Source organism: Doryrhamphus excisus, chromosome 19, assembly GCF_030265055.1.
Source record: "Doryrhamphus excisus isolate RoL2022-K1 chromosome 19, RoL_Dexc_1.0, whole genome shotgun sequence".
Taxonomy (NCBI): Eukaryota; Metazoa; Chordata; class Actinopteri; order Syngnathiformes; family Syngnathidae; genus Doryrhamphus; species Doryrhamphus excisus.
Genome location: NC_080484.1, coordinates 12,534,667 through 12,557,250, shown reverse-complemented (window position 1 = coordinate 12,557,250; position 22,584 = coordinate 12,534,667). Strand labels below are relative to the sequence as shown.

The window sequence follows — 22,584 nt, the reverse complement described above, 5'->3', positions numbered from 1 at the left end:
AAAACATCCTAGACAAGTTGTGTAGCTATATTGTGTATTCTGAAATATTTAATATATTTGATATGTGTTAATAATTTTAGTGTAAAACATTCAAATGAAAAAGTCGTAGTGGTAATGAATAATCGAGGCAAAATGAATAGTTTGTGATGATTCTACCCGGAAGCTTGGTAGTGTAGGAATTTCCGGTGACGTCAGAGCGTCAGGCCTCCATTAGAGCTGCAGCTGTTTGGAGAGAAACAACAACAAAAACGGGGCAAGTGACAGAGCGTCCGCCACGGTTGACAGTCCGCTCTGAGCCCGACAAACGAGGCCTCAAACCTGGAAGTTGAACCTCCATTTCCCACCCAGAGCACCGCCGTCTTCTAACCACGGCCGCTCTCGGTGAGGAAACTCTGGCCTCCGCTTCCTCCTCCTCCGACTCGGACACCGGCGGAGCGTCGCCGCCCCCGCGGAAGAAGCACCGAGCCTCGGCGGCGGAGGGAGCAGGAGAGCCCGGGGCTTCAGCGGTTGTGCCAGGCCTACCCGGAGTTGTCTTGGGACTCGGAGTGCACTCTCAAGCCACATCGACTATCCACTTTACCCGAAGTGCCGTCGGCAACCTGAGCAGCAGCATGCAGGCAAACGGAGCAGGACAGGGGCAGGAATCATCGGAGCTTCCCTGCCTGAGCGGAGCACACAACGGCGAGTCGTCGTCGGCAGCCGCGGCGGCCGGTGGAGCGCACTCCAACGGGCTCCTGTTGTCGGACAATGGGAACGGTGTGGGCACCAGTAATGGGTCCGCGGCCGGGCCCGCTTGTGGGACTTCTGCCGCCTCCCCCGCGGCCTCGGGCTCCGAGGTGGGCTCGCTGAAAAAGAAAAAGCGGCTATCGCAGGCGGAGGAAGATGTCATCCGGCTCATAGGGCAACATCTCCATGGACTGGGGCTCAAGTAAGTTTGTGTCACTCCGACTGGAAGCGTTGAATATTCGCTTTTAACATTAATGGCGTCGTGTTGGCTGCTGGTTGCTGTTTATTAAAGTACGACATGGCCGCCGGTGGAAGCTATTAGTGAGCTTGACAGACACAAACATGGGGGGATGGGTCCGAATGTTAGTCGGTTAGCTTGCTGCTAACAAGGGGTCCATCTTGCACAATAACACCTAGCCTGTTAGCATTAGCTGGCTAGTTAGCTTGCATGCTAACAGCACCAATGTCCACACGCTAAACCACACCACGTACGCGTTATATAAAATATACAAAAAATGTCTGGTTTTGCTGTGGTTTATATAGATTTGGCTCACATTTGGAGTCCATTACGTCATCTCACGTCCTTAATGTGTATGCACCCATGACATGCATATACATATATATTTTTTGATTTACGATGCCAATTAAAACAGTGAGCGCTGGATGCTACAAGGTAATTGATTGCGGTTTTCCATATTTTGACTGCCAGTAATGACAGTTCGCAGGGCTGCGTGGGAGGCTTTTTGCAGGTCGACTGTAATATATGTGCGTGCGTGTGAACGATTATACAAGCCAAAACCAACGAGTTGTCATTTGTAGCAGCTCCTTAAACATGTTATATGTCATTATTTTATGTAATATGGTTATGGTCTGTAAGGTCTCAGTAAGGGCAGAAAATATACACTTTGAAACATGCAATTGTCTCAAAAATGATATTTGTTGGGCTGTAACGTATCCACTCAATTTAACTGGCGTGTGTTGGAATGCATTGAAAGCAGATGCATACTGTGTCTTCTAGTGAATCGTGTTGGGGTTTAGTGCCTTGCTCAATGGTCAGGAAGTAATTTAGGGGTCTTAAACCTGCAATTCTGTGTGCCCTAAAGTCCCATGTATTTGATGAGCATAGATGGATATTTTGTTGATTATATTTTTGCACGAAAAAAAAACAAACACTGGTGGCGTTATAAACACGCTGGCCCCGCAGGATACTAATCCACACTCTCCACTTTGCTGCACTGTTCCTATTATCTCTCTGCCCTCAGTCTCCCTCTGGATAAAAGGCCAATCTAGCCTTGATGCTGGAATTTTAGACAGTTTAGAAGTGCAAGCCCAACTCGGAACATGGCATTGGCATGGTCTGTAGCTTTGATGTTAATGAGTTGTGTTTATCCATGGTCGTGTGTGTGTGTCTCTAAGAAGCACTATTTATTAACTTTTACTTTTTACATGTACACTCTAACTCTGCACTTGTCCAGTGTAATAGATGCCATATATCACAAAACGCAACATTAATACACAGTGTTGACATTACACGTATTTTAACAGCATCTTAAATTTTATTTATTTATATTTGCTGGAAGAAAAGCTACACGATCAAACCTAGAGATCCCACATCTGTAGCTGCCTGAGGGATAGTTGACAGATCTTATTATATTTTAGACATGTGGCAAAGCCGGAGGAAGGTTTTTTTTCTTCATGAAACTTCAAAAGCACCTCTTTGCTCAAACAGCAAGGCAGATAAGTATTTTTCCCCACTGTCATTTTAACATCATATAGAAACATTACAGAAATCATAGGGTTAAAAATAACGTTCAAAATATATAAATACATTGCGGTAGAGCCAATGCCAGTTGTCCATCCCATATTCCCGGGTTAGACCCCAAAACCCGAGTATTACTGGCAAGCCTACCAAGGTGGTTGGAAAAAAAGCAGAGCAAACCTTTTTGACAAAGATTGTGAAAAGAAAGAAATATGCAAATCCATGCAGCAGCAGAAGTCACATTATTGGTAAGAAGTATTTTATTTATTATTGTATTATTGGTTAGTTTCAGTATAACAACATTAAAAAGAATACATTCCGAGATTTATTATATTGTAAAATTGTTGGCCGTGCTTAAAAATGCACACATTTTGTATTCAGTGTAAAAAAAATGATGTGGCTCTCATGGAAATAGGTTTTAAAACATGTGGCTTTCAGAGCTGAAAAAGGTTCTCAACCCATGCCTTAGGCACGCACAGTCCTTTTAGAATGTCATCAAAAACTACATTTTGCATAACAGTAGGACCTTTACTACAGAAGACGCTCCGCTGTTGTTTGTTGTTGGTATTTTTTGTTCTGGATCCAGTTGTAAATACCTCATTTCTCTGCGTGGCTTTGCTTTGGGGGAGGGCTTACATGTTCTTACTGTCTGCTCATCTGAAGAAGCAGAGCCGCTGCCACTTTTCAGCAGGGCATTTATTGTAGCTGCGTGAGAAGCCCAGCATGCCGCCGCTGCATTGATACTCAAGGATGATGTCATGATGCTGAAGGCTTTTCCTAACCTTCATTGCACTGCCGGTCTCCATGATATTGCTACCAAAAGCTCAAACATCTTCAATCTCTCACGTGTGTGTGTCTCCATCTCGCTGCAGTCAGACGGTGGACCTGCTGATGCAGGAGTCGGGCTGCAGACTGGAGCACTCCTCAGCAACCAAGTTCCGCAACCATGTCATGGAGGGAGAGTGGGACAAGGTCAGTCTGTGGATGTAATAACCACGTTTGCTTGACGGAGGAGAGTTTCTTATGATCTGTACTCTGATGAAAATGCTCAGTTTGATGTGTCATTTATATTGCTGTCAAAATGGTGACTGATTTCAGTCATTAATAGGGGTGTCACAAGCCAAGAAAATACACGAGATTGGTTCGATGAGATCAAGACCAGATTTTTACTTACGTGAACATTACTTTTATAAAAGTGCAGTGGAAAAAATATAACAAATATTGGACAAAGTATTACAATTTACTCATTTAATTTGTACTACGTTGCACTATGTGTATGGTAGCTGCCCCGCTGACACCCACAGAGAGAAAGAGACTATATGACTGACAAAAGGGCTCACTCCATTCATGCTGTTGTTTTATGGAAGAAAACGTGGCAAGGTGCTGCAACTATTGCACAGAATGAACCCGTTTAATGTCTGTTTGGAGGTGGAAGACGAGAAAAACATGTTGTACATGACAATATACTGAGCCTGGCAAAATTAGCCAGCTTATTTTCATATATTGTGTGATTAGTTCATTTATTTTTTAAATAAAAATAAATTCTGAAGGAGAAATCTTGTAATATTTTAATATTGCAAAATATTGTGATAACCCCATTAACTATCGGAAATTTTTTTGCGTGGTTAACATGCGCATCATGCAAAAGTACGTCTTTGTGCTATGACGACAGACAAACCCACAATAGCGTCCACACAGTCACAATCACAGTGTCTGCCGCTCTGTAATAACTTTATTTTCACCTGAACACATCAACAACAGTGCACTTCCAATAACATCCAGTCGTTCTTTACAGCTGTAAATTAGTTTCAGACCCCTGTAGACACAAAATAACACGCTTATAGTCACCGTTACACTGTTTACGCCACATTGCGCAACTCTTATGCTGAATTGAAACGGGCCAGCCACTAGCTGTCAAGCTATGGAGTTAGCCATGTATTTATTTCTAAACTTTTGTCATGCCGGACTGCCACGGCTAACTTTATGAGAAGGCCTAGCTGAGCTTTGTTTAGGACTCCTGGAATGGCTACATTGACTAAAAAGAAAATGAACTGTATTTTAAACAAGATTCTTTCCAGGCAGTTTAAATGTAACTTGTTTAAATCATGAGTCCAATGTGTGCTCCTGTGCACTCATGTGGCATTGTAGCGCTAATATGCTAATATATCTTCTCATGTGGCAATGGATAGAAAATCGGCCAATTGTAAAGTGTCTTGAGTGAAATACACACATGTACGTCCCTTTTCCAGTACAAGCGTGAAAACTGCTGTGCTCACCATTTTTGTTCTCTCTCTCTCTTTCCCTTCCATCGCTGTCTTTTGTTTTTGGTCCAGGCTGAGAATGATCTCAATGAGCTGAGAGCACTGATGCATTCGCCCAACGCCATTGTGGTAAGTTGCCTTTACGCAAAAAGCCTCTAGCGGGCTTCGTGAAAGGCCCGCTTGGGGGGTTCTAGAACGGTTCTGTCAAACAACCCAGCGGGTTTATGTGTGTTGCCAGAATATATTTTCTATTATATGTCTATTGTATGGCTCTAATTTGAAGTGTCCATATTAGCATTAGCATACAGTGGACCCTTGGAAGTTTTGTGGTACATAAAATGGTACTGTACATTCAGCTGCACATAATAATTAAATAAATGATCGCTGTTGCCCCACAGTGGCGAGGAGTTAGCATGTTGGCTACACAGTCAGGAGATCTGGAAGATCTGCCTTCAAACTCTGTGTGGAGTGTTCTCCACGTGAGAACATGCAAACCACCAGGTTTTCTATGCTCCGACTACGAAAATATTCCCTTTATTAATATAGAATCCCACTGTATAATTCATTTGTATTTTTCAAATATTATTTTTACATAATATTCATTTTGAGGATAAGGTTTATTGCAGTGTTTATTTCAATCAACATTTGCTGAATGTTTTGAACTCCTGCTTCAACTGCCAGTGTTGTAATGAGCAACCATTGAAAACAGGGGGGATTAAGGAAGACTTACAAGGATCCATTCTGTATTTTATTAAGTTTTATACAGTCATTATAATGATGTTTGCTTAATGCTCTGTAAAAGAGTTTAACATGTACAGTGTATGTTCCCCGTGTAGCGTATGAAGTTCCTGTTGCTGCAGCAGAAATATTTAGAGTACCTGGAGGACGGTAAAGTCCTGGAGGCTCTGCAGGTTCTGCGGGGGGAGCTGACACCGCTCAAGTACAACACAGATCGCATCCACGTCCTTAGCGGGTAACTTGCCGCTCTGCTGGTAGCGCTGTATTACTTTGGTTATCGATCAACTCAATTAGTAAACCTTTTTTGTCTTGCTTATATACTCCCATAGGTATCTAATGTGCAGCCATGCTGAGGATCTAAGGGCCAAGGCAGAGTGGGAGGGCAAAGGCACGGCCTCCCGCTGCCGACTGCTGGACAAATTACAAAGTGAGGACATTTATTTTGTAGCAAGTGTGCTGGTTTAAGCCAGCAGGACCCATTAAACACCTCCCTCCCAGTTCAGAAACCAACCTCAACGCTCACTACTTCCTCTTCTGCCGCAGCGTACCTGCCTCCCTCTGTCATGCTGCCCCCAAGGCGGCTGCAGACCCTGCTGCGTCAGGCAGTGGAGCTGCAGAGGGACCGATGCCTGTATCACAACACCAAGCTGGACAGCAGCCTGGACTCTGTGTCGCTGCTCATGGATCACGTCTGCAGCAGGTCTGTCTTGTAGACATCACATCCAGCATAGGAGGGAAGGGAGGTGGGGTGTCTGAAGGACTCTTTGGACTCTTTGGTGCAAAGTCATCATCCACTGGAGCATCTGACAAGGATGTGTCAGTTGACTGATAACCACAGGTTCTCCTGATAGTACTGATGTGGTGGTAGTGTCATGATATTTAATAAGTACAGATCAACAGGTACAGTTGGTCAGATCCACATTTGTACCAGTCCTTCTTACCTCCAGGTGTCTACAAACTATTTCTAAATGAGGAAAGTAGATATAAAAAGTCGTCAGTTATCTGTATCATATCGGTCTTGAGAAGCAGAACGCTCATCTCTACTGAAAATCTTTATTTCATTTCAATAAACATTTTATTTTCTTCTCCTCATGGGCCCTCAGGAAACAGTTCCCCTGTTACACCCAGCAGATTCTGACCGAGCACTGTAACGAGGTGTGGTTCTGCAAGTTCTCCAACGACGGCACCAAGCTAGCCACCGGCTCCAAAGACACCACCGTCATCGTTTGGCAGGTGGACCCGGTGGGTGCATCACAATCTGTACTTGTTTTGCATGATAGCTAACAGAAATGAGCTGTTTTTTTGTTCTTTTTAAACTTGTTTGTGATGTTTGTGCAGGAGAGCCACCAGCTGAAGCTGCTGCGGACTCTGGAGGGCCACGCGTACGGGGTCTCCTACCTCGCTTGGAGTCCTGACGACACCTACCTGATTGCCTGCGGACCTGACGACTGCTCTGAGCTGTGGCTCTGGAATGTTCAGGTAAACAACTGTTTGTGTGTTTAAGTGAACTACTGTTTAACTTTACAGCATCACAGTGCCTCCATTATGGCAGCCATCTTACTTAGACATTGAGGATCAAAACAACTCCTCCATCGTGCTATAGACGTTCAATAGGCTGCGTACTCAATGACCTCTGTTCTGTCCCCCTCCCCCGCTTTGACTTCATGTTTTTCTTGCCGTCTCCCCTCCCCCCTGTATTCCTCCTCTCCCTCCCTCTCCACTCTGCCAACAATTCTGCCTTTGACCAGACCGGGGAGCTGCGGACCAAAATGTCGCAGTCACACGAGGACAGTCTGACCAGCGTGGCCTGGAACCCCGACGGCAAGCGCTTCGTCACGGGAGGTCAAAGGGGGCAGTTCTATCAATGCGTATGTGTCGTACTGTCTCACTGCTGATGATTAGGTTATGTCACACCCTGCCGTGTTTGCCACAGAGTGCTTAGCGCATGGATTGAGCAGCAGGCCTCAACGCGTGTGTGTTTGTTGTCAGGACCTGGACGGTAACTTGTTGGACTCATGGGAAGGTGTCAGAGTGCAGTGCCTGTGGTGCCTGAGCGACGGCAGGACAGTGCTGGCCTCAGACACCCACCAACGTATTCGAGGGTACAACTTTGAGGACCTGACGGACAGAAACATGTAAGTTGAAGTTATAGAATAAGAATAAGAATATGAACACACGCCTTTCTCTTTTCCTCTTGACCTCTAAGACTCCTTTTAACATAAAAAAAATAGTATAATATGCTCCAGGAAGTGATCTGTTGTTCCTTTGCTCTTTGGCAGAGTCCAGGAGGACCACCCTATCATGTCTTTTACTGTTTCCAAGAACGGAAGATTAGCTGTGTTAAATGTAGCAACTCAGGTGAGTCGCTCACTCTTTAATCAATCAAGACTTTGTGGCAAGTTATCTTATTTCAACATTTTTTCTGCCCTAGGGAGTGCACTTGTGGGACCTGCAGGACCGAGTGCTGGTCAGGAAGTACCAAGGTGTGACGCAGGGCTTCTACACCATCCACTCCTGCTTTGGAGGACACAATGAAGACTTCATTGCCAGCGGCAGTGAGGGTACAGCACACACCAGCAGATGCTTTACATTGGCTTGTGCTGTTCACCAATAGGGTTACCTGGACTTCATAGCGCAGGAAAATGCTTTTGAATTATGCATTTTACCTTTAAGCACTTGGGTTTTGCATAGAGTGCTTTTTAAAAGCTTGTGTCAGATGGAGAAATCAAACAAAACGTACAGTAGGTGTGTAGCCCAACAACCAGTCAACCAGGGACCAGTTCTCCCTCACAATATTGCAGTTTGATTATCGATTATTTTTCAGATATTAATAAATTAATACATCAAAACATATTGGAATGCAAGTCATGTAGTATTCTGGTCAATAGGTGGCAGTAATGAGACAAACCTTTGAGACGTTACACTAGCTTAAGAAGTCATGGAGTCCGACATGATAGAGTGGAAAAACCTTTGTTTTTGTGGTTTGCTTCTGGCTTCTTAAGATTAGAAGAAATACATTTGAAGCTAACTGGTTAGCTCGCTATTTTGCTAGCTAGCAATAGTCTTGAGTCCTACAGCATAAAAGGTGATGTAAACAATGACTAATAGTTCAAAGGTAACTATAGGGTGTTACTTAATGTGTACAAGGCTCTAATGTTAACTGTATTTACTGTAGAAAGTCATAAACAGGTTTTCTACACCACTAGCCGCCACAAGCGAACGCATAACTTTTGTTATAGATATAGGCATCTACCACCAACGTAATAATCATAATTATGATAAACTTGCATCTCTTCCCCACTTAATCCTTGCGGCGTGGGTATAAGGCCGAATCAGGAGGGATGCTTAATGTCGGTTGACTAATGTCATATGACATCCACAACGTTTATTCCATCGACCCAAACTACCTTCTCTATGGAGTAAAGGGGGCACTGGTGTAAAATCCAGATGGAGTAGTATGTAGTACTTTTTCTGTCCTCAGTGTGGTGCTGTTTGTCACTGTAATAGGTCTCACCATCCACTTCCAATACCTCTTGCATTTTAGTGTGCAATTAAGAGCCGTGCATTCATGTCCTTTCTTCTTGTCCTCTTTGGGCTCCTCTTCCATGCTCCTCTCCAAAGACCACAAAGTGTACATTTGGCACCGGCGCGGGGAACTCCCCATCGCAGAACTGACAGGCCACACGCGTACCGTCAACTGCGTGAGCTGGAACCCAACAATCCCGGGACTCATGGCGTCTGCTTCAGACGACGGCACCGTGCGCGTGTGGGGTCCCGCGCCTTTCCTCGACCCGCAGGAGGCGGACGGACTCAACGGTACTGTCAATGGAAATGCAAATGTTGTCATCTTACGGTCCGAAGAATCTGAAGGTGTGCATTGTGCTCTAATTGTGTCCTCAGAGAACTGCAGCAACATGGACAGTTGATGGACATTTCTCCTGGAACGACAATCCGAGAATTTTCATCAGTACGTCTAAAAACAACAAAAAATCCAAACGGGGCAAAACTTCCCACCAACCTACAAGCAACAAGCCACCAAGACAAAAAGACAACGCTGACGTCAGGACTCCGAGAAGTGTCCCGCCGGCTGACCGTGATGATGGTGGAGGCGATGACGGACCATTTTGGGACGCCCCCAACCCACCCCCCCACCTACTGGCCCGGAGAAGCAGTCCAGCGAGGATGCCGTACCCACCCACCCACCCACCACTACCACCCATGGGTGAGCAGCATAACCCCCCTCCCCCCACTCCCGCCTCCACCGCAGACCAGCCGTCGTCATTGGACAACACTTGTCTGTACCTGTGTAACATTTAAAAAGGATGGTGGGGGCTTTTGGGGGAGGGAATATAGCAACTTTTCTAAATGACACCACGCACAAAAAAGGCTATTTGTTTTGTTTTTTACTGATAGTCTTAACATTATTCTCATTATTAATAGGATGGATTTTGTGGTGGAGATTCCACTTTATTTTTCACAGCGTTAAGAAATCATACCTCCGTTTCCCTCCCAACCCCTGAAATTGGTCCTGGCAATGACTCCACCTGCTGCTGCTGCTACACAACTCCGCTATAGCATACAGTGAGGACGGGCATCACAGGTTGCATATCAGTGTGTTTGTGCGTGCGTGCTTGTGTGTGTGTGTGTGTGTTAGTGCGTGCATTGGGTATGGGTGGGAGTGGCTTCACTTTGGGAAAATAATACTGTGATCTCCCTACGACAAAAAAAAAGAAACGCTTCTCATTGCACTCTCTTGTATGTGTGTGTGCGTGGGTTCGAGTGTTTAATTTGCACCAGCAAAAGATTCCAATTCCCCTTTCTAATTCCATAGTAAAATGGTAAAGCCGATTTTTAAACCCAATTCTAAGTTATCCAAAGCCCTTAGGACCTCGATCTGTGGAACAAAGAATACTTGAGAGCCATTTTGTAACATTGTTTTGTTTTTCTTTTTTTTTTTTTATTTAATTTTAAATCTGGGGCTTTAATTTTTACACTTGATGTGGCATTTTTCAACTGCACTGTGTTCAGAACCGGTTAAAGAAAGGCATATTTCTTTCTAACGAGAAGTAAATGATTGTAATAATTAGAAGATAGGAGACACAGATTACTCTGCAGTGTTAAAGGAAAAGTGAACTTTTTGGGGGGATTTTGCTCATCATCCACAATCTTTATGTGAAGCACGAACACACATATTTTTATTTTCTGTGCCTTCTAAAGATATAAAAACAGCTAAAAGAAAAAAAAAGAGGCAGCTAATGAATGCACGTAATGGCACCTACAAAGCTTGTTATTAAAACACCTCCAAAACCCTCCAACAAGGTGTTATGGTTTTATATACATGCCGTGGCCATGTAGTAAAAGCTACATTCATGAGAACCTACTTTTTTCCCCACTTTGTTAGAAAGGATGGCGTTTTATGAATAAAACAAATATAAGTTAAAATAATGACACTATAAACTTTGTGCAATATTAAGGTGCTAAAGAAAATGTACAAAATGAGGAATTGGCAATGAGGTGAAGCAGTAAAACCAAACAAAAAAACATTGAGCTGAATTTGCTGAACTTCCTTCATTGATTGATTCCACAAAGCAAAATAGAAAGGGATGCGAATGCTACACCTAGCGTTAACTTGTCCAAATTCAAAAAGTACAGCAGCAGTGTCGGCAGCTCTAATATGTATACGTTACCGTTCTTTTGTGGCCTGACACGTTGAGAGCATGGCGCAGTGTCACTATGCTAGTTGTGTAGTTCTTCTGTATCTTGGTTAATATGCAGGTCACGGAGTGTTGTTGGCACATTGTTGTGATTTTTGTGTGTCCCATTACGTGCATTCTTAGCTGCCATTTTAGCAGTTTTTATATCTTTAGAATGCCCAACAAAGAGAAAGTGTGTTCATGCATCCCATAAAGATTGTGTATGATGAGCGAAATTCCAAAAAAAAGTGTTATTTCAATACCTACATCGCACACACATACATGCACACATATATAATATATAACACAAACTGCCTTCCTGTTGGTATTGTCGCACAAAAACACAAGCAACAAATACCCCTCCCCCCCGTTTACCATTCCCTTACTGTTACAATCGACATTGGATTGCAGATTGGAGTCCTCTATGCACCTCTCTCCCCCCAAAAAGCAATGACTGATTCTCTCGTTGGTGAGCTTTTAGAGAATTCGACATCTTCGAGAGCCCCTTTTTTGAGCAGTATCCATTCAAGAGCTTTTTTCAGGGTATGTAATGACTATTTGCCACAGACTGAGATACAGTAAACATGTTTAAAAACAGTGCTTTTCTGTCAGTTTTTATTGAATTTTTGTTACTTTATTATTTTTTTGTTCACATTATATCTTTTTTTTTTTGGTTGACCTCTCTCCCTGTATGATTATATTAAAGTATAACCAGACATTTGGCGTCTTCTTTTTTTTTCTTATATTTTATTTTTATTTGTATTGTGTTGCATTTTATCTGCTATGACTAATAATAAATATGCACAGTAACATCTTGAGGAAGTGTGTTACCTAAAAAAAATATCAGGTTGAACTATCCACCCCTCGCCTTTAAAGATGAGACAAATAATAATATCTGCATGTCTGTGTAATTGACGCTTGCTCTCTTGGTGTGCCATTGTTGACGGGGCTCTAGCAACTTCGCTGTGTTTTTTCGAAGCCAAATCACTTGAAATGGGGGGGGGCTGTTTTTACTATATGGCAACCTGGAAACTTCCATCTCAACTCCCGGACAGCAGAATGGATTCCACCGTTGGCGCCACAAACGTTTCATCTGCTGATGACAAACAACGCTATGTCTGTATGCAAATGTGTGAAGTTTACCGAGAGATTTCATGTCTTGATTTCCTTTTAGGTGGGGATTACAAGGGCTTATCGACTGTAGCATGTCTATTATAAGTTCTTGAGTGGGATTGGGGGGAGGGAGGTTGCGTTCATGTGGTATTTACAGATGTGATTGTACTGTTTTGTATTGTTGTGTAGGAAAAGAAGTGTCATGTATGCATATTTTCAATAAAGTATTCAGGGTTTTGAAAAATAATGGCGATTTGATGGGTTGGGAATGGCCTGATACTACTTTTTGGACAACTTACAGTTATCCCATGTTAACGGTTTCAGACCTGTGTTAAAGAAGTCGATGTCAAATTTAATAGTAGTATTTGGAGCATATTTACATTACAATTTGCAACTCTTAATGTTGTAGGGACTCAAGACGGCTTCAAGCTAACAACATAAGTGAGCTAGTGAGGTAAACTGTTAGCCGTGAATTTATTTTTTCTAATCTAATAAGACAAAAACTTACCACTTCCACATGCAATGGGAGGATAACATATTTTCACTTTGTCATGCTGGACATGCCATGGCTGACTCGATGCAGATGGAAGCTGTTTTTTGTGACACCCTTATTTTGCACTGCGACAGGATGTGCTTTTATTTTGAAGGTCGGAAGTGTGATTTGCGGTCACTCGACCCAAACAAAAGTGTTGTGCTGAAATAAATGTGCCTTCTGCAGCTCCGCCACCTGCCCTTTCCTTCAATGATATAACAAATGGTTACCTTACGCTACATTACCTTAACACTGCATGAAGTCAGCCATGGCGTGTCCGACATGACAGATTGAGTGAAAAAAGAGTGAAAACTGACCAAAAAAGTTCGCCCATTGATGTGGAAATTGAAGTTTTTGGGCTTCTTAACTTTAGAAGAAACAACATGTTAGGTTAGTTCGCTAGCTTGTCTACGGGGCTCAAGTTATAAACTGGTTTTAGATGCTCGAGGGATGAGTATTTTTCAGTATTTGTGGTGAGGTAAAGTTGACAAAAGGCGGGGCTTGTACTGGTGACGTCACAGGGATTCGCTACCCCTCTCTCTCTCTCTCGGTGTCATCCAGCTTCTCCAAGCCCAGCTCGCCAGAGGCTGTCAGGTTAGCGCGGCAATCATGGCGGCGGCTCCGTTAGCCCACTTCGACGAGGACTGGCAGGACTTTAACGAATTCAAGCCGTCGCAGGAGTCGTCCGCCGCCGAGCTGGACCAGCTCAATTCCAACATCGCCGCGGGGCCGCCGACGGGCTTGGACGACTTCTCCGACCTGGACAACAGTTTCTCGGGGGAGATCTGCAGCTTCAAGTCCATGGAAGACCTCGTCCACGACTTTGACGAAAAGCTGACCGTGTGCTTCCGAAACTACAACACCGCAACGGAGCACATAGCGCCCATTAAACCCATCACAGAGGATAATTACCTGAAAGACGACGAGTGAGTGAGAATTTATTTTTTTTTCTAGAAGTTTGACATCTTAAACCGCGAACTAGCATCGTTAGCTTCAGCGGGTTAGCTTAATGCTATCGTTATCCTGACTTCAATCAGTGTAAAGCAAACACAGGCAGCCTACAGGTTATCGCTGCTTTTTAAAAGCTTGTCTTAGTAGAAAATCACTAAAAACAATGTCAGTTATTCTTGCCTTTTCATAAGATGAGACTCGGGACTTAATTTTACACCAAAAGTTGCGTGTGCAAATTTTACCACAACAAACAATCACACAGGCTTAAAAGCCCTTATTGTTCCCTTAAAGGGCACATTTTCCATCTGAAAAGCCCCTCTTACACTTTTCCAAGTTGTTACAATGGTGCGTTCAAGTGCCAACATGCATATATCAACTGGGAAAAGGTCAACAGCATCCCACAGCTGCTGTCTGTACTATGACAATGCAAAGATGTAATCACACATTCTATGTTGCAATTGTTGACCGTTATGGAGAAGTTACAATATTTCTCAAATGTTCAAATGATGTTGCAGCATTTAACATCTTAACTGCCCGTATAGCAGATATGGCATCCGAAAGCTGAAAGACAGAACGCACAGGCCCTAACAAAATGTTAGCCAATATATTATTATTATTATTTTAATATTAGGTATAAATTATTCCTAATGGAAGTGGGAGCCTTTTTCTCAGAATGTTCTGAACTCCTGTCACCATGCCTGTGTAGTACTCGTATTGCCATATGTTTACAATTTCTTTGTTTTTATATATTATTAAATAGGGCTGTCACTGGTGCATTGTCTCGTGACTTACGTGTCTTGTGATGCACCCCTGTTATTAAAGATGTATTGTATACACAACATTTAATCTTCTTTAGGCAGCAATTAGCTGATTGAGCTTGACGCAACAGCGCCTCTGCTGGCTGCAGCCAAGTACTGCAGTCCATTTGATTAAAAAAAAAATTATATATATATATGCGCGCACACAGTCGTCCCTCGCAATGAATTATATATCGCAGGTTTTCAAAAATGAATTAAATAAATGATCGCTGTGTCACGGTTGAATAGAATATGACCTGTTATTAGTTTAAAAAATTTATATGTTTATCAAATTGTCTTCATTCTTGGCCTAAATTAAGCATTTTCAAGCTACATGAACTAAAATACAGCAGAAGAAGCATTGTTATTGTGAGTACTCTCTGTCTACTATATTGAGTAATGCAAGTGTAAAGCCATTTTAAGCTGCATTAAGAATGCTTGAAGTACGCTGTCCAGAATCAAAGACAAGGAACTGCTAATGTATATCTGTTATCTCACCCATGTCTAAGACAGTATGTCTTATTTTCTTTAATAATATTGGATAATACAAATATAAAGTTGACTATAGGGGTGTTATTTCATGTCCACATTGCTCTAATAATGTTAAAACATCTTATTTAGAAGATGGTGAACGGGTTTTAAATGCCATAACTATGAAAATATTGCATTTGTTAATATTGACTTCTGCTTCATGGAAATTCACTTATTGAGGTCAGGTCTGGAACCAATTAACCTCCATAAATAAGGGACGGCTGTATTTTGTAAATAAAGGTCTACCTATATAAAAACTTCACCCCGACCAGAAAGCTGGTACTTTCTGCACTTGAGTAATAAACTCCCAGCTGCTATATGAGGAAATCCTGAAGAGGTCTTTCATTTTAGCAGCTAAACCAAGCAGTGTTATATGTTTTGAATGTAAAGTCTAATTAGTGAGGCGATGGAATTGAATGGAACGGAATAATTGGACAGCACCCCCTGGAGAAGAGAGGCACGCCGAGTCTTTTCTGCATGACTGGACTCGAGCAGGACGTGTTCGGCCGCCTAACAAGTTCTCCTAGCAAGCTGAGGCCAATGACGAGGAAGATGTGTGCGTGCTTTGTTGAGAGTTGTAGATAATATACGCTCCACACTGTATGTGTGTGTTTGTAAGGTGAAAAAACAGCTGTAATCAATCAACTAATCAATACAAACCACAACAATTTTGTTTTTTTTGGGGCAGCAACATCACTCCTGCCAGATTTCTTTGCCCCACATAGAACCAACCCTTCTTCGTTCTCTGTCCCCAAGCCGTGTACGACACCTCGGGGAAGAGACATTACGTAAACATGTAGTGTTTGTTTGCCTGTGAGCGAGCCAGCAAGAAAGCCGCACCGACACATGGACTCCCAGCATCCATCCTCGCAGCGCTTGCGGATGGAAACACATTGACTTGTTTGCACATTTCAATTTCACGTCCTCAAAACTGCATTTTGCTGTGACTAATGCAGTTCCTCTTGTTTTTTTTGGGGGGGCGGTCGACTGAAGACAGGCACAGCGTTTTATTTTACCCTTAAGCAGTGATTCTTTAAATATCCACGCTGTATTTGTCCCTAACGACCAAAAATGCAAATGAGTCAATGACTGGCAGCAGTGTTATTTTTCCTATGCTTTTACATTTAATATAAAAACTCACACTTGTGGTCAATAATGGCAGTTTTTTATCTTCCACTTTAAATAAGGCAATCTTTTAAAAAAACACTTCTGTCTGAAATATGTACTGTATATGAAATAATTGTATTTTGGGGATTTCATCCCTTTTAAAGGCCAGTTTGTCGACATTGTTTGCACAGTCGTTCCTCGCCACTTCCCCTGCCAATTTCACGCCGTCACTCATCATGTTTTTTTTTTAATGAATTAATTAATCGATCAGCACTGTCTTGTGATTGCCTACAGTCTATTATACAGCCTAAATTCAGCCTTTTCTAGCATAACATGGCTAAAAGATCTGAAATACAAATATAAGGCTTTAAGATGATGCTTTCAAATACATGTTGATATGCATTATTTCACACTAGTGAGTAGGTGTCAGTAATGTTTATACTATACTGAGACAATATGACCGCAGGAAGTAACAGCAACAAGGAACTCTCGCAATGCTAAAGTCTTATTGATTACTTAAATGGCTTAATTTCTCTTATTGTGTCTGCTATATTAACACCAGCGTAAAGGTGACTTTTGGGTTGCTATTTCATGTCCACAGCGCTCTAATTATATTGAGAACCATATTCATAAAAATGCATTTTACAAAGGTATTAGTTTTATAAACAAGGAATCCTACATAGCGGTAATGTACTCAGCATGGTGGGGTCTGGAACCAATTAACTGCGATAAACAATTTTGCTGCCTAGTGGATACCTGGTGAACAAATATTTTTTTAAATGAAAGCCTGTAGTCCAACTTAAAATATTGAACACAAAGGATTGCATTAGTTAAATTGGATTTTAAAATGACAGTTTTCGTAGCTGCAAATGGTTAGTGTAATTCCTACATTTTCCCCCCCCTAATTTGACAGATCTTTTCCTTCCTCCGCCATCTGCTCATGTGATTTGTTCTCTGTCACATTTTGCTGCAGATTATTTGGAATAAGGCCAAATGTTTCTTCCGTGGTGCCAGATGGCTTAGCCATTTCTGTACTAGTTTGATCATCAGCCTTTTCATCCAAAACGATTGTGTTGAAGCTGAGCTGTGATTTTGTGTATTATTGTTTAACATGACCAAGCAATCACGCACAGCCGCTGTTGCCGCTACTGATAATAACCAAGCGACTCGGCATCGTCCTTCTGGCTGTCTTTCAGGGTATGGAACACGCTGACTGACAACTACGGCAATGTGATGCCCGTCGACTGGAAGACGTCGCACACCCGCTCCCTCCACTTGCCCGCCCTCAACCTCAACGAGAATGAGGTAGAGATGCAGTTCAGTTTGATTTTTTTAATGTATCGCCACAGTTCATTTAGAATGTACCTTGGGTCAGTTAAAAAAAACTGCTTGGACACCCCAGGTGTACAGTATAAAGGTAGTATAAATAAATAAAATAAAATAAATGTAAATATGTCATCATCAAATACTACAAATTAAAAATAACATCAGCATACATTATATGTATTTCTGTTTATTTCTACATATGTCTAAATTACTCCACTCGGTCATTGTAATCATGTAAGTTTAAAATGTAGCTTGATTGACAGGCGAGGTAACCCTAACGATAAGATTATCCAAAATGAAGCTTATCGTGGAGAATAAGTTTCATAGTCTTTGCTTTTCTGTGGACAGAAGTTGGACAACCAGTCTTTGGATTTGTCGGACGACGAGGAGCTGAGAGAGCAGATGGACATGCATTCCATCATCGTCTCGTGCATCAGCGACGAGCCCCTCTTCACTGCAGAGCAGGTAACATTTGACTCCCACTCCAACTCCCACCTCAAATGTTATGTTAGCCGTCATTTCAACCTCAACCGCCGGCTGTAAATGAACATTATCCACGTGTCGTTTGATCGTCAAGGTGATCGAGGAGATAGAGGAGATGATGCAAGAATCTCCGGACCCCGACGATGATGAGAGCCCCTCCCAGTCAGACCTGTCCATGCTCTCCGCGGACCTCCACGGTCTGAGGCGCTCCGGCTCCGACACAAGCTACGAGGACCGTAAGTTTTACACGTTCCCGAAAAGCGCCTTGTGCACATTTTCTTAAAAGTTGCACGTGCCTGCATGCTCGTCTTTACCCCCTCGGAGCACCTTTTGGCAGTTCTCCAAACGGCCTAATGAGGTGTGAGAGGTCGCACAGCGTAGCCTCACGCATCCACGCATCTAACGTTCTTATGTAATGTGTTCTAAATACAAACAGACAGCGGGTTATGTAAGATGCAGCATATATTTATTTGCTTTAAGCACCATTCCAGACAATTTTTGTGGCTCGTATTGTTATTTTTAACAATTGGAATACAGTACTTGGATTAAAATAACACCAATGAACACGCCGAGCCAACAAACGGTTCGAGTCGCCAAAATGACTCACACAAGTAGACAGTGAGTCATTTTGGCGATTTCACACAATCTTCGCTCGCATCGTCAGGTCTGCGCCAGCTGTCTGTGTCGGAGCTGACCGAGACTCTGGAGGAGGTGGAGACGGCGATTCGCAGCTACAGCGAAGAGCTCATCCAGGCTCTGGCCCTGCGAGACGAGCTGGAATACGAGAAGGAGGTGACAACACACACTGCATAAGGGGGGAAATGATGGATATTATATTTTAAAAAATAATTAAACGATCACTGTTTGGTGGTTGAATACTGCCTAGTAGAGGTCTACACGGAGCGGCTGGCCCCACGGCTGGCCGGACTCCTCAGTTAACAGGGCGGGGCGGGCTGAAGAACAAGAACATGGCCACGGCTTGAAGTGGCTATGGAAAACTAATATAAAAAAATATTGATAGCCTCATTTGTTTCTTGAAAGGTCACCTATATTGTCCATAATCCTTCCTTATATCATCTTTTTCACACAATTTATACTACCTTGAGCTGAAAAGAGGTCATTTAAATTTTGCGCCCCACTGCCGGCTGTGGACGGCTGTGGCTGTCGTGCCACGGCTGTGGGGCGGGGCGGCCAAGGAAAAGCACAGCCATGTAGACCTCTACTGCCTAGTACAGCATATTTAAGCAAATTGTACATATCCTTTAACGTTAGGGTTAGTGGTTTAGGTTAGCAGGGTTAGGCTTGGTGGATCAGGTTAGTGAAAGATTTTTGTAATTAAGGAAAAAAAATGGTAAAGTTTAATTTCATTTGAACATGCATCAGATTACAATTGAATGCATCACATAATCAGTTCACAGTTCCACATGTCCGAGAGGAGTAGGAAGAAGCAAAGCTTATTAAATCCTACCCCTCCATCTGGTACTTTTACAATCACTAACTGTTACATTTGTTCACTTCCTGCTTTCCTAAAATAAAATATAGAAATAGACTTTTTCTATTTATCTTATTTTAAATGTGTGTATTTTTAATTTTGGTTTTCTCACACCTTCAAATGGAGTGGGAAATTTTGCTAGAACATGTAGCGACTACACAAGGTATCTTCTACCGTTCATCGAGGCAATCCGACAGCTAGCACCAAGCAAGGTGACCTTGACAACTAACATGATTGTGTGGCCACCAGGTGAAGAACAGCTTCATCTCGCTGCTCATCGACGTGCAGAACAGACAGAAGGAGCACCGCGAGCTGCTGCGCAAGAAGAAGAAAATCCGCAGCATGACCTCCACCGTGGGAGCCAATGGCCAGAGGACCACCGGCACCAATGTGCCCGGCACGGTGAGTCACAAAGCAGTCGGGGGGAGGGGGGACGTACTCATGATGCACACTTAGTGTCCTGCATGACCCAGATGTGACGGTATGAAGGACTGAGGGGACGCTGCTGCTCTCTGTCATCTCTTCTATCCTTCCTTCCTTTCACCTCCTTGTAGCTCCTCACTCTGGAGGGACTCTCCAATGTCATTCAGAATGGCCTCCGTCAAACTTTTGGTCCCACAGGAGGGGACAAACAGGTGCCCCCTCGTCTCTTTCTCTTGTTTATTCTTTTTTTCATTTCAGCATGCTGCCTTTTCCCGCAGATCTCATGGTCTTTGCTGATCATCTTTTTTTACCGCTTGTCCTCCAACAAAATTCTCAATTACTTTTTATTTTGACGATTTTGTGTTTGGAGCCAAGAGGGCGCTGTTCCATATTTATTTTCTCCAAGGTTTTATATTGTACGTGTAAAATGATCCCTTCTTCTGCCTCAGTACCTGACCACTGTCATCCCCTATGAGAAGAAAATGGGCTCCCCCTCAGTGGAAGACCTCCAGATCCTAACAAAGAGTGAGTGGGTCCATCAATCACTTTAGAAGCCAAGACATCATATTGCTGATTTATTTATCTTTTGAATGGAACGCTCCTCTGTGTCTCAGTCCTCCATGCCATGAGGGACGACAGTGAGAAGGTCCCGGCCCTCCTCACAGACTACATTCTCAAAGGTAATCACACACACACACACACACACTTTTAAAGGCTGCATGGAATTTATTTTCCCACAAAATGGTACGGATCTTTTTCAATGGAGGCACGCTGCCACCTGTTGTCATCCAGTAGAAGTACAACACCAGTAACAATAAAAATGGTGGCAGAGGGGTGTAGGGTTTCTCGCTGCTTTTACCGTACTTTGACCGTTGCCCTTCCTTGTATCTTGTTTGTGCCGCATTGCCCTGGGCAGCTCTGATATGAGAGCGGAGGTTGCTGAGGCCTGGTATGTATGTATGTATGTATACATATGTCTTTGGGTGCTGGTCATGTCTTCCATTTTGGCATCCATTCCACATTAATTTGACGGTCCCATGTCCCCTTTGTCCTCAGTTCTTTGTCCCACGTAAATCCCCGACGGGAACCCCGGGGGCGATATCAGGCTGGATCTTGGATAACTTTTTAACGTAGAGTTTCTTACCTGATGACATTTTTACCTGGACGACACCCTCCTTGGATTTTAACCGATTTTGACTGCTCCATGGACGCCGCTAACCAGTATTATTGGGCTTTGCTCCTCATGTGACTCCCAATTTTATTTCCAAGCGAAGGAAATGGTGTCATTGTCCTGAAGAAGGGAAAGGAAGGCTTGCGGAAAATCCGAGTGACAACATCTCAACGTCAGCATTCGCATCCTCGGACTACGCAAGCTAGCAGCCGAATGTTGACATGAGATTATTTTTGTAACTTGCACAAAGAAAAGGGAAAGGACTTTGGGGAAATTAGCCGCACGAACAAGAACACTGACCTCACACCCATCATTGTTTTAGCTAGCTAGCTAGCCTGCTTGCTAGGCATGACAGTGGCTACGTAGCATTTGTTAAATGTTTTAGTAATTCACTTTTCCCGACTTGTTTGTTTCATCTTGATGCATCTTAAGGTAGTCTTTTAAGTCATCTGATCATGTAGTCGTGGACGTGTATTTCTTAGCGCCTCGCTTAGATTAGATCTTGCTAGCATTTGGTGCATTTTTATCATCATTGAAGACGACCATCTTAGTAAGAACAGCACTCCGCTCATTTTAAGCTAACACATCAACGCTGTCTGAGCTGGCCACCTACAGGGCAGCTTTTGGTTTTGATTTTAAAGTAACCGTCGACCCAAATGTAAACGCCGCTTATCGAGCTAGCATTTCAACACAAACTAAAGCCAGATCAGTTGCATGCTCAGGTACGACGTCAGCGCTTTAACGTAGCATTACCGTCAAGGGCGTGGAGCTTAAATGCGGAATGTTGTGTTTTGTTCCAAGGAACCGAAAGGGTGCGCTTTTAAACTGTTTTTACACAGGACGACAAAAAGGCGTGTTATTGCCACATGAACTGTGACGTGCTGCCTGCACTTTACCATCCTTTCATCCTCAAATGGATTCTCACCACAGGAACTATTCCAGTTTTATTCCATGGCTGACGTGCTTAAAAAAACACACCAATTTTGTGTAATAGACGATCATTAATAATAATCATAACCGACGTGGAAACAGGATGTAGAAATGTACTTTCCTACCCCTCATTACTTAAATGTATATTTCTAAAGCTAACGCTGACTGACTGTCAAATGTTGCATATGAACTCCTTTTCCTAGAATTCCCCCTTGTTTGGAATGTTTCTGTTTACACTCTGGTGTGGTACTGCAGTTTATTCGTGTATTGTCTTGATGCTTTGCTTTAGTTGCTGACCATTCTGTCCTCTGACGCTCGCTAAGTGTTTGCACCTCATTTCCAATAAACCGATACCTGAAATACTCCTTCTTGGCATCAGGAAATAGTATTGCAGTCTTTCTAGGCCGGTCTCTACTCTCACTTGCAAATCTATGCTAAATCGGTTGCAATTTTTTTAATCGGTTTCATATTGGAATGACATTTTCATACGGAATTGATGCTATTGTAAAACATGAACAAAATGAGCAAATTAAGTTTCCAATTGAAATGAT

At 43.0% G+C, this 22,584-nt stretch overlaps 2 protein-coding genes across 4 annotated transcripts; both read left to right on the top strand.

The window, feature by feature from the left end:
* Positions 1-202: 202 nt before the first annotated feature.
* Positions 203-12,537, top strand: wdr26b (WD repeat domain 26b). The gene is made up of 14 exons (XM_058056681.1): positions 203-928; positions 3,358-3,457; positions 4,819-4,875; positions 5,583-5,719; positions 5,814-5,911; positions 6,028-6,184; positions 6,588-6,726; positions 6,823-6,963; positions 7,233-7,352; positions 7,474-7,619; positions 7,764-7,842; positions 7,916-8,045; positions 9,106-9,300; positions 9,385-12,537. Exons 1-14 carry the CDS (start codon positions 612-614, stop codon positions 9,408-9,410), a joined length of 1,842 nt encoding a protein of 613 aa, XP_057912664.1. The 5' UTR covers positions 203-611; the 3' UTR covers positions 9,411-12,537.
* Positions 12,538-13,351: 814 nt separating this feature from the next.
* fez2b (fasciculation and elongation protein zeta 2b) lies at positions 13,352-22,398 on the top strand. Of its 3 annotated transcripts, XM_058057585.1 has the most exons (11): positions 13,353-13,748; positions 17,405-17,513; positions 17,883-17,999; positions 18,112-18,253; positions 18,682-18,809; positions 19,759-19,911; positions 20,064-20,144; positions 20,382-20,457; positions 20,547-20,612; positions 20,849-20,881; positions 20,989-22,398. In XM_058057585.1, the coding sequence occupies exons 1-10, from the start codon at positions 13,432-13,434 to the stop codon at positions 20,857-20,859; spliced, it is 1,200 nt and encodes a 399-aa protein (XP_057913568.1). In that variant the 5' UTR covers positions 13,353-13,431; the 3' UTR covers positions 20,860-20,881; positions 20,989-22,398. The 3 variants fall into 3 exon arrangements, with proteins under 3 accessions (XP_057913567.1, XP_057913568.1, XP_057913569.1); XM_058057584.1 differs by lacking the exon at positions 20,849-20,881 and having other exon boundaries at positions 13,352-13,748; XM_058057586.1 differs by lacking the exons at positions 20,064-20,144; positions 20,849-20,881 and having other exon boundaries at positions 13,354-13,748.
* The last annotated feature ends 186 nt before the right edge of the window (positions 22,399-22,584 follow it).